Source organism: Pogona vitticeps, chromosome 2 (assembly GCF_051106095.1).
Source record: "Pogona vitticeps strain Pit_001003342236 chromosome 2, PviZW2.1, whole genome shotgun sequence".
Taxonomy (NCBI): Eukaryota; Metazoa; Chordata; class Lepidosauria; order Squamata; family Agamidae; genus Pogona; species Pogona vitticeps.
This window is the reverse complement of record NC_135784.1, coordinates 141,694,022-141,704,627: the sequence shown is the minus strand read 5'-3', so window position 1 is coordinate 141,704,627 and position 10,606 is coordinate 141,694,022. Positions and strand designations below refer to the sequence as shown.

General features: G+C 43.9%; 1 protein-coding gene across 5 annotated transcripts in view; it reads right to left on the bottom strand.

Annotated features, from left to right (window-relative positions):
* Positions 1–960: 960 nt before the first annotated feature.
* The window catches only part of SLC26A11 (solute carrier family 26 member 11), a 24,085-nt gene continuing 14,439 nt past the window's right edge, over positions 961–10,606 (bottom strand). For all 5 annotated transcript variants that reach the window (XM_072990707.2, XM_072990708.2, XM_020813603.3 and 2 more), the window contains 7 exons: positions 9,904–9,959; positions 8,548–8,688; positions 7,706–7,833; positions 5,715–5,814; positions 4,695–4,828; positions 3,488–3,560; positions 961–1,694 (listed from right to left, as the gene is read on the bottom strand). In XM_072990707.2, the coding sequence (XP_072846808.2) occupies positions 1,600–1,694; positions 3,488–3,560; positions 4,695–4,828; positions 5,715–5,814; positions 7,706–7,833; positions 8,548–8,688; positions 9,904–9,959 (727 nt within the window). In that variant the 3' untranslated portion in view covers positions 961–1,599. The remainder of the gene's footprint in view (positions 1,695–3,487; positions 3,561–4,694; positions 4,829–5,714; positions 5,815–7,705; positions 7,834–8,547; positions 8,689–9,903; positions 9,960–10,606) is intronic.

The following is a 10,606-nucleotide window of genomic DNA, read 5'->3' as shown; positions in this document are numbered from 1 at the left end:
TAATGGCCATAGGATGGTGAGAGGAGAAAAAAAAGCAACTACAGGAAATGAAACAAAAGCTGCACACCTTTTTTTTACTGAAACTCCAGTTTCTTGGTCAAAAGGGCGAGGAGACAGATGATGCCTCAGCTACAACCAAAACGTCCAAGCCATTCTGACCAACTCTGCCCCAACCCCCAATGACTGACCAACAAGTTTGTCCCAAGGAGACACAACCACCTTTTCAATCTGAATGAATGAATGAGTAAGTAAGTAAGTTAAGTAAGTAAATAGGAAGTCTGCCTCCAAAACAGTGAATGTTACTGGAGAGAGAATTGAGAGCTATTTGTATAACAGAACTTGTATAATTCAGCATTTCCTGTACAACAGGAAGAGAAAGTGAACCTAACCCAAAACATTTTTGCTGGTGGCAGAAAGATGTGAAACTTAAGAAGAAACAAAACTCCCTTGCTAGTGAGAATGATATGAAAGATCACACATATATAGACCGATGCATGACCAGCCACCCAAATTATCTTTTAGAAACACATTCTGTTAATGGCTATACCAGAAAAAGGCCAAGGGATCCAAGACCACCAGCCTACTCCTTGGCAGATGGGTGCATGACACAGAAATAAAAGTATCAGTAGGGATGTGATGTTCTGGACTACAAAGACCTTAACTCTCCATTATCTGCTACCTTATCTGCTTCTCTCCAGTTCACTTCTACATTCTGATTTGTAAAATGTCTACCACTGAACAGGAGGGGCTGCTCTCTGAGTATCCTCTCAGTTGCAAGTTTGTGCCCTGGTCTCTATTCAGACAAGATGTCAGTTCCACAGATTGAGTGCTTGGGCTGTTGTGCAAAACAGTGAAGGAGTGTGCGCAAACGCAAAGAAGTGGAGGCTTTCCTTTGCAAAAATAAACATTGGTTTGGCTGAAGCTGAGAGCCAAAATATACACACATCTGAAGAACTGGGCTTATGCAAAATAAAATTTATTAGTTCTCAAGATGCCCCCAGATTCTACACTGTCAGGAAAACTGGCTTCATGCATTTCATTCCCTGCCTAAATCATTCCAAATTATACAACCGGACAGTTTCCCACTACCCATCCAGGATAGGTACCTATCTGTTTCACCTAATTTTTACTTCCATGTTCTAAAAAAATGTTGTGCTCTTTCCCTCCCCTTTCAAGATCTGTGGTCCCTTAACTGTCTCACTGGAGTGCAAAGTGCATTTAGAAATAAATTATAGGAACAGTTTTATTTGGATATACCATAACCCTTCCAGCTAGAAGTGCTGCTGTGCCACTGCGCGTTCTCTTCAGTTTTCCCACTTCCCAGAAACCGTACACCATTTGCAGTAATTGCATTTTCATCCCTTTCTTATCCAAATTTATGCCAACTCTCATCTTTCGTGACACACACAGCTCCAGCTCCTCAGCAACGTCTGAATTCAAAGTTGCCTAATGGCCAAGAAGTGTACAGGCAACGGCACAAGAGCACATGCAAGCTCTTAGAATCCATGCTCCATTGTGTTATTCAAGGTCCAAAAAATGTCAGCGTCAAGGGTAGGAAATTCCTAGTGGGCAGGAAGAGGCATTAGAAGCCCAAGATCCTCACTGGATGATTCCAGAGGTTGGCAATATGGTCTCACTGCCATCATCGAAAAAGACCTCTCTTGGACTGCACGGCTCCTCTTTAAGAATCTTCTCTACAGGAGACACAAGAGGAAAGAGAGAGGATCTTAACACTAGAGCAGGCTCATAAAAGGAGATGGCAGTCCTTGAGATAGCTTGGGCCCAAACCGTTTAGGGTTTTGCAGGTTAGAACGAGCAATTTGAATTCTCCCAGGAAACAGGTCAGCAACCAGTGGAACTCCTTGCCACAGGATGTAGTGACGGCATCTGGCCTAAAGGTTCCCTTGACATTTAATCCAGTTGTGTCCGATTCTAGGGGGCGGTGCTCATCCCCGTCTCCAAACCGTAGAGCCAACGTTTGTCCGAAGATAGTTTCCATGGTCACATGACCAGTGTGACTAGACACAGAACACCATTACCTTTCCACCATGGTGGTATCTATTTATCTACTCACATTTACATGCTTTTGAACTGCTAGGTTGGCAGAAGCTGGGACAAGCAACAGAAGCTCACTCCGTCACGTGGATTCGATCTTATGACTGCTGGTCTTCTGACCTTGCAGCACAGAGGCTTCTGCGGTTTAACCCGCAGCACCACCACGTCCCACATGGCATCTGGCCTAGATGCCTTTAAAAGGAGATTGGACAGATTCCTGGAGGAAACGTCCATTGCAGGTTACAAGCCATGATGGGGATGTATAATCTCTAGGCTTCAAAGGAAGGTACCTCAAAATGTCAGATGGAGGGGAAGGGGTATCAAGAGACAGATATCCAGTTGTCTCATGTGCTCCCAGAGGCGCGTAGTGGGGCCACTGTGAGAGACAGGAAGCTGGACTAGATGGGCCTTTGGCCTGATCCAGCAGGGCTCTTGTTATGTTCCTATGAGCTGCTGCAACAGGGGTGTTACATTTTCCCTGTAACCAGCCCTAGTTAGCAATCTTACTGGAGTGAGAAAAAACCAACATTTCTCTCCTACTCTGGCCATGCTGCACTGGCCGCCCATCCGTTTCCGCATTTAAACGGTTTAGGACCCCGATACTTGGCGGAACGCCTGCTCCCACCTAGATCTACTCGGATCACCCGCATGAGCCAGGAGGTGAGGCTGAGGAGCCTAACGCTGAGGGAGGCCCAGAAGGAAACGACACGAAACCGGGCCTTCTCGGCGGTGGCTCCTCGCCTCTGGAACAATCTCCCTCCTGAGAACCGCGCGGCCCCCACTTTGGGCACTTTTACAAGTCAATTAAAAACATGGCTATACATTCAGGCCTTCCCTCCAGTTAATATCTGACTTTTCTGTTTATTCTCTTCTTATGTATTTTCTATTCTATAGTTGTATTCTGTTTATTACAATATGATGTATGTAATTGTTTGTGGGGTTTTTTTGTATTATTTCACTGTTTTTACTATATTGGAAGCCGCCTAGAGTGGTCTTTTAGACCAGATGGGCGGGGCATAAATCAAATCAATCAATCAATCAATCAATCAATCAATCAATCAATAAATCTGGCTGCTGTGTTTTGGACCGGCTGAAGTTGCCTGACACCTTCCACAGGCAGCCCCACATAGACTGCATTATGGTACTCCAACCAAGATGTAATGAAGGCACGTGTCACCATGGCCAGACCAAATCTATTCAGGAACAGAGATTATGTCCAATGCTTGCTCCCAGCACTGGACCTAATTTTTAATTGATATATGTCACTGCGGGAAAACATTTTCACCTTCAGATGGGATGAAAATATAAGAAACCAAAGACAGAAATTCAACATAGCAACATTTTTCAGCCAAAGATCTCAACCACAAACACTCAACAAAGTTTCTTTGGAAATAGAGAAGTATTTTTAAAGGTCATTTCGAACCTTACTCACCTGCATCGTTCAAACTCGGAAAACTACAGAAACCTTCCAGATTAGCAGCCAGCAAGACTTGGCGAACATGTGCCTGTGAACAGGATGAATGGGGGGGGGGAGGGAAACTGGTCACATTCTTCCCATAGCCTTCAAGGGGTGCCCTTGAAAACTAAGAATGTCTGAATCAGAAGCAAAAAGACCCTGGGAGGAAGACAGAGCGCATCCTTGGCATATGTAGGCTCTCAAGGTCAATCCCCAGCAAAACCACAGAGACCTCTTTGTGGTCTTAGGGAGTCCACTGCAGATAGAGTAGATAATACTGGACTAGATATATTGTATCTTAAACTGGTGGGCTATATTCTACAGTAGTGGTTTCCAAACTTTTTTCACTTATAAATGTGTGGATCACACATTCTTGGCAGCCCATTGCCATAATTTGTATTTTTTATACAGTATTTGCAAAATGTTGGTCATAAATATGATTGGTGGACTCACTGGACTGACTGAAGCGCCTGCTTATATATACACTGGTACCGGCACGACAGCATGAAATGTCCACAAAGTAAAGGAGAATGAAAGCTAAGTCTGTGATGGGTGCGCCGCCAAGCATGCACACTGCAGTGGTGTGTTCACAACACAATGTTCAGGGAGAGACTCCCCGTCATTTGCCAAAAGAACAAAGCAAGGGAATGGGGCTTTTCTTGATGTTAAAGAATGAAGAAAACCCACTCCACTGCTTTTCATAAAATTCAATTAATTTCAAAACTTTACAATGCTGACCTATGTGCCCTTTTCTGCCATTATTCAATTTTTTTCACATATCCCTAAATGTTGTGGTTTGAACCGCTGGGGGTACATATACCCCACGTTCTAGAGGACAATTGAGTAGTTCCTCTTTCTGAGCTTTACATGGTGTACTATGCTTAATGTAAGAATATACGTAACTAGCTTATTCTGAGTCATACCAGTGATCGATCTAACCCAGTATTTCTTTGTTCTGATTGGCAGTAGCTGCAGAAGGTTTTCCAAGCATATCTTCTATATGGGTTCCTTTATTTGGTTTTTTTAAACTGGAAATGCCAGCCATTGGGCCTATGATCTTTTACTGGAAAACCCTCTACCGCTAAGCAAGATGCCGTGTCTCAAGCCCTCCCGGTCTGTCTCCTTTTAAAGCGAGCAGTTATCTAGCTACCACGTTCATTGGTTTCTCCCATTTTTAACTCACCTGCAAGCCAGTGAAGATGAAGGAGAGTCTCTTGTGCTGGAATTCCTGGAACAGCTCAGACAAGCCCAACACAACAGTGTAGTCAATGTCACTGACATGGGTGCAATCCAGGATGACGCTGTGCAGTTGGGGTCCTGAAGGTAGACAACAAACATTACATTTGAAAGATCAGGTGCTCCTACCAGGAGGTTTTCAGAGGATTAAGGTCTGAGTTTTGCACCCAGAAACATCCTGAAGTCCAAGCATATTTGAATAGTCCATACATTCAAATGGAACAGTTGGAAGTCACTTTGCTAAGGAAGTGGCTCTCCTAGGCTTCTATCTTTCCTTTCCTCAGCTAAGGTTTAGACCTATATTCCTAGCACCACCAGAATGTATGGCAACCATAAACCGTCACCGGATTCTCACAACATTACTATCTTAGGCATATTATGGCTCCATGACTCTTTGAACAACTAGAATCCGTATAAGAGCTAGTGGACTCAAGCTGTGTAGTTGTCTACATACTTTACTTTTACTTTTATTGGACTTTTACCCTGCCCCCTAGACAAAGTCTACTCGGGGTGGCTTACATGAGTGATAAAAACACAGGCAATAAAACACAACAATAAACATACAGTACATAATAAAACCCTACCAAACTATTTATATATACATCGCCAAGATGGGGAGATTAAAAGAAACAGAAAATGAGTTAATTGACTGGAGGTCAATATCAATTGATATCTATCCATATCAATTAAACTAATGGACACATATCTTAATATGTATTTGGTTCAAGAGGTGCCACTCAACTTTCCTCTGCAGTGCATACCATTTCTACCTACAACTCGCTGACCCTCCAACGAGAAGCATATAAGAGCACTTTTCTGATTTCCCGTGTCAGCACTCAGACTCAAAGTATAGTTTTATGCCAATATACTACCCCAGGTGAAGTGTCACAGTGTTGTTGTTGTTTTTTTACTTCTGGATACAGTTCAGTTCTTCACAGTCATTACTGTATCAAAGGGGTCACTTTACCTGACAGAGCTTGCTTGTACACAGTCTCTCGAAGGAACTCAATTGCTGGGAAATTCAGGCCGCTAGCAGGCTGTATGACTACTGCCCCATGGTTCAAGACCTGTAGAAATGTTTATCTTGTGAGGACATGAAAGACTAAATTCGTTTAGCTCTAGAAACACTTCTAAGATGTTACCTCAGTGGCTGCTGAAAAGGAACTGAGGATTAGCTACAAGGTGGGGAACATGCAAAGTGAACAGGGTGTAAATGGGTTTTTTAAAGGATCTGAAATGTTCTGAAAATGTCTGCACAGGTGCAGAAGGAACCCATATGTATGATTCATAGAGACTACGAAGAAGAACAGATAGCAACAGAGCTGATTATCCTCAACACATTAATGGTATCTCATTCCAAGGCTCTGGATGACATCTCCCAAAGTTTCTGCATACATGTTAAATAATATAGAGGACAGAACTATAGTGAAAGACACAATAGACCAACAGCCACGGTAACAGTAATTTCCAAAACCTACACAGTGTGACAGCATGGATCAGAACCACTGCAATGAAGTGCTTTCTAAGCGAAGTTAGATTTCCCACTTTCTCAATCACCTTGGTCAATAAGAGATTACTTCGGAGCAGCTTACAGTTGTCTAACTTTATTTGGTCAACAGAAAATTTCTTTAACCGCTTCATTAGCCATATGGTCAGTCTTATCTTGGCTAAGAAATGGCTAGGTTGAAGCAGTATTGTTTCCCACATTTCCAGGAATCTCATCCACGCCCTGTGAAATCCCATGTAAAGAATCCAAAACAACTAAGACATCATTGCCCAGCTGGTATCACCTGACCTGACCTGCAATCTGAAGTGACTCTGAATTACTCTATCAGCAAAGCATACGGCACACACAGCAAGCCTCTTGTCCTCCAAAACGTCTGCTGAAGAAAACTCACACAGTATAGAACAACGTTGCAGATCTATTTTGTACGGATGCACTGATGACACTGATGTGTAATATTTCTTTGCCTCCCTCCCCCCGCCTCCCCGGCCATGAGAGATAAAGACTCCTAAAAGAATTTCATTCTGTCTTTGACCAGCCTTGTTCCAAGTTTGCTTCTTATGCTATTGCACTTTTCATTCCGCCTGTTCTAGGGTCTTTATCTCCCTATCAAACAAGGAGTTCACTCTAGCAGGAGGGAAAAGGCTTTCAAGAGCAATGCTTGGGGCACTTCTGTACTTCACTCACCACAGCTCTGGCTGCCAATCTTGCCTGTTGTTTTTGTTCTGTACCGTTAGGTCCAGAACCAACTCATAGAAACCCTAATAGCACTTTCAAGGTAAGTGAGGTATTTAAGGAGTGGTCTTGCCAGTTCTACTCCCCCACCCACGTGACTTTCTACAGCCAAGTGAGGATTCAAAGTCGGGTCTCCAGAGTCCTAGTCTGTCACTCTATCCACTACACTACATTGAGTACCACACTTTAAATTGCCTAAAGCAGGGGTGGGGAATCACCAAAGCCTGGGGGACGAAAGACACATCTGGGGACCCTGAAGGGTTGTGTCCATTCCCACAAACCCCACTACCCTCCCCCCAAAAAGGTAGAACAAAAAAGTGGCTTTGTTTTTACTGGAAAAGCTCTCTGGTGCTATCTAGTGGCCATTTCTTTAAATTTACCTTGAGGACGACCTGTTCCCACACAGAAGGGGATCTCTAGATCTTTTTGAGGGTCATTTTAAAAACCTATGAGGAGGGGATGACAGTGGAATCGGGGCACTGAGGGGTATATTTGGGCCCAGGGGCTAAGTGGGGCCCAGGGACCACAGGTTGCCTACCCCAGCCAAAGGCAACCATTACTCGCCTTATATCCAGGAAGTTCACAGGGTGACAGAAGCAGGTGGAGACGTAACAAAAACCTTCTATGATCCATTCTTTGTGGTTACTAACCAAGCGCACTGAGTAACATGGCTTTCCCTTCTAAGTCAACACAGCGCATCCAAAGTCAGGAAAACAAACCTTTATCCGTGGCCTGGCAATGGGGTAGAGCAGAAGAACACCAGAGACCAGCACTCCTGCAATGATGCCGTACTGCACCTCCCAGAAGCACAGCAAGAATGTCACACTGAGTGGCAAGAGGTCCAGCCCTGAGGAGGAGGGGAATATATAAAAATTGCATCACTGGCCAGCAAGATGGCTGCCGATGCACAACAGAAGGAGAAAAATAGCCACCAAGAAAGGAAGCAGCACCTTACATACAAAGATTCCGTTGTGTGTGTATACTTCCTAAAGGATATACTAACATTAAAGTGACCAAAACTGAAAATCATAAAAAGCAACATTCACGTGACTATGTTTGACCGTTTCTCTAGACTCAGAGGTTTCTTTGGTCTTCCATTGAAATTATTGTACTTCTTTCTGATTATGAAAAGGTGTCTAGGGTTTTACGTAATCTGGGCCTGGTTAATGTATGGCCCTTCAGAGAACTGTTGAAACACAACTCACATCACCCTTCACTACTCTAACGTTTACTACAAATTAATCAACTCAGGATGAACTGGGTGAACCCAAGGGGTGACTGCTACCAAAGGGAAGCTCCCTTGTACACAGCGATCAAACTGTGGCCTGTTATAGTCATCGGTGGCTGACTGCAGTACAGCTCTTCCAAAGAACAGAACAGCTCTAATGAAATAACGGCAAGTCAGTCATTGGGGGAAGCTGGACCCCCGAGTTGCAAAAAAAGGAACAGACTTTCAAGTCTTGTTTTAAAAGTTTCTATTGGTTCTGTATTCCTAGGAAGAATGATACGATTCGCAATTCCTCAATTCTGGAATTTAAAAAAAAGATATTCATGTACCTACTTTTAACCTGCCATAACGTGCAGAAAATCTTGGCATCAAACATGGGAGCCACGGCGCAGATGATGACAGCTGCCAGCGCTGCTTCGGGAATGTAGTAGAAGAGAGAAGTCAGATAGGCTAGAGACAGCAGCACCACAGCCCCTGCAGAAAGAGAGGAGGGGGGGAGAAAAATGAGCAACCCTCCGGAGGCCTAATAGTGAAGGAGAAATATTCTGCTCAGGAGTGCAGGACAGAGCTAGGACAGAGGGTCAGCATCCATTTTCATGCCAGGGAAGCAGAGAGGCCACACCACCTTTGCTGAAATGTAGAACCCAGATGGAAACCCAGACTCATGGGCAGGAATCGTACCGGTGTTTGCTTAGTCTCGTGTAACCTGCTGTAGTTAATTGTGGCTAACTGATGAGGTGCTGGGCACGTCCCTTTCCAGTGCCCTGTAAGACATCTGACTATGCAACCAATAGTGTCGCTGCAAATTCAGAAGTGCAGTGTCACTCCATGCAACTTGCACACAGACTTTCCACATATGTGCCCCCCCTCCTCAGTGTGCATGCACACTCATTCACACACTCCCAAATATGACTTAGTTTCAGGTATCAAGGGAGCGGGGAGGTAGGAACCCATGGGAGTAGGAGAAAGAAGTGACTAGCTGCCCCACCTCCAACTGCAGGGTGGCTTCTTCTCTGGGTTTTAGCTGGCACCTTGAGCCCTCACACAGGAAAAGACTGGGAGCAGCACCAAAGCCATCTTCATCAGGCAAGAAGGCAGGCAGGTGAAAGGGCGAACTGGACACCTTGGACAGAGTGCAAGGAGGAACAACCCCAAATATACCCCCCCATGAGATGCAGAAAGAGGGCAGTTTTGAAGGAGGGGCCAGCCGGAAGAGACATGCGCTCATGGCTACTTGGTGTCCACCTCATCAATTAGTCACAATTTGATTGTGCAAGTTATACAAACCATAGGCGAATATCCATGGGATTCCAGCCATTATTGGCTTACTTGAGTAGCTTGCAAGATTCTGATTAATAATCTCCTCCAGAGTGAAAAATCACTTCATGTTCAAATATAGTCAAAGACTATTTTTTCACCATTGTGGGCTCAAGACAGCAGGGCTGTGAGGTTTCCATGATCTTACATAATAAAGAGCTATAGAAACACTCCTTTAATTGCAACCATCGTGGCACCTATTCCATTTGCTGTAGACTCCTGCTTTTATATGGCCTCTTCCTAAATGAATTATCACCTTTCATTCCCAAGAAGTTACAAGAACAAAGTCACTAATCCAGTGTCTGTCTGCCAGGTCCTCCCTTAACCATGATGCAACTCAGCAGGATAAAAAGGCCTCTTTCCAGCCCCTACCTGTGATTAGTCCTCCAGCAGGCGTGCACACACCCGTTTGTGCATTCAGAGCGGTCCTGCCACAAGAAAACGAAGTCATTATGGTGGCAGGATGGAGCCCCATCATCTTCTTAGAAAAATTGAGGGCAATGAGAATAAGGTCTTAGTATTACACAATAGAATTCACAAACTTGTAGGGGTGTATAGACATGGATTGCTTTGTTCAGGGAGCTGGACTTTTAAAACCAGGGCTTCTTTCTTGACATAACTTTGGTTCTAACAAGAGAAATGCAGGAACCTTCAGAAATCATCTCAGGTGCCATTTACTACTTGCCATCTGTGTCAACCAACCTGGGTGCCTTATACACATAAAGTTTATAACCCCACCAAAAACAATGCCACTAGCAGTTTCAATAATACATATATAGGACTGGCAACTATGAATTTATATCTAATTTTTTAAAAACTGAAATTGTGAGTTAAATCTACTGGATTCAAATCAAATCCACCCTGATAAAGAGTATTAAAAGACAATTAATGCATGAAGAGTGATTTTACACATGGATTTGCTGGACGCTATTATTTTCAAGCCACGAGGACTTCTGCATTACATCATGAATGTAGTTGAATACAAAGTGTGAGCACCTATGAATACAGGTGCCCATCATCCATAGAAGGATGTACTTCCACAAAATTTACAAAAGCATTTCCTAGTTGTTCCAAG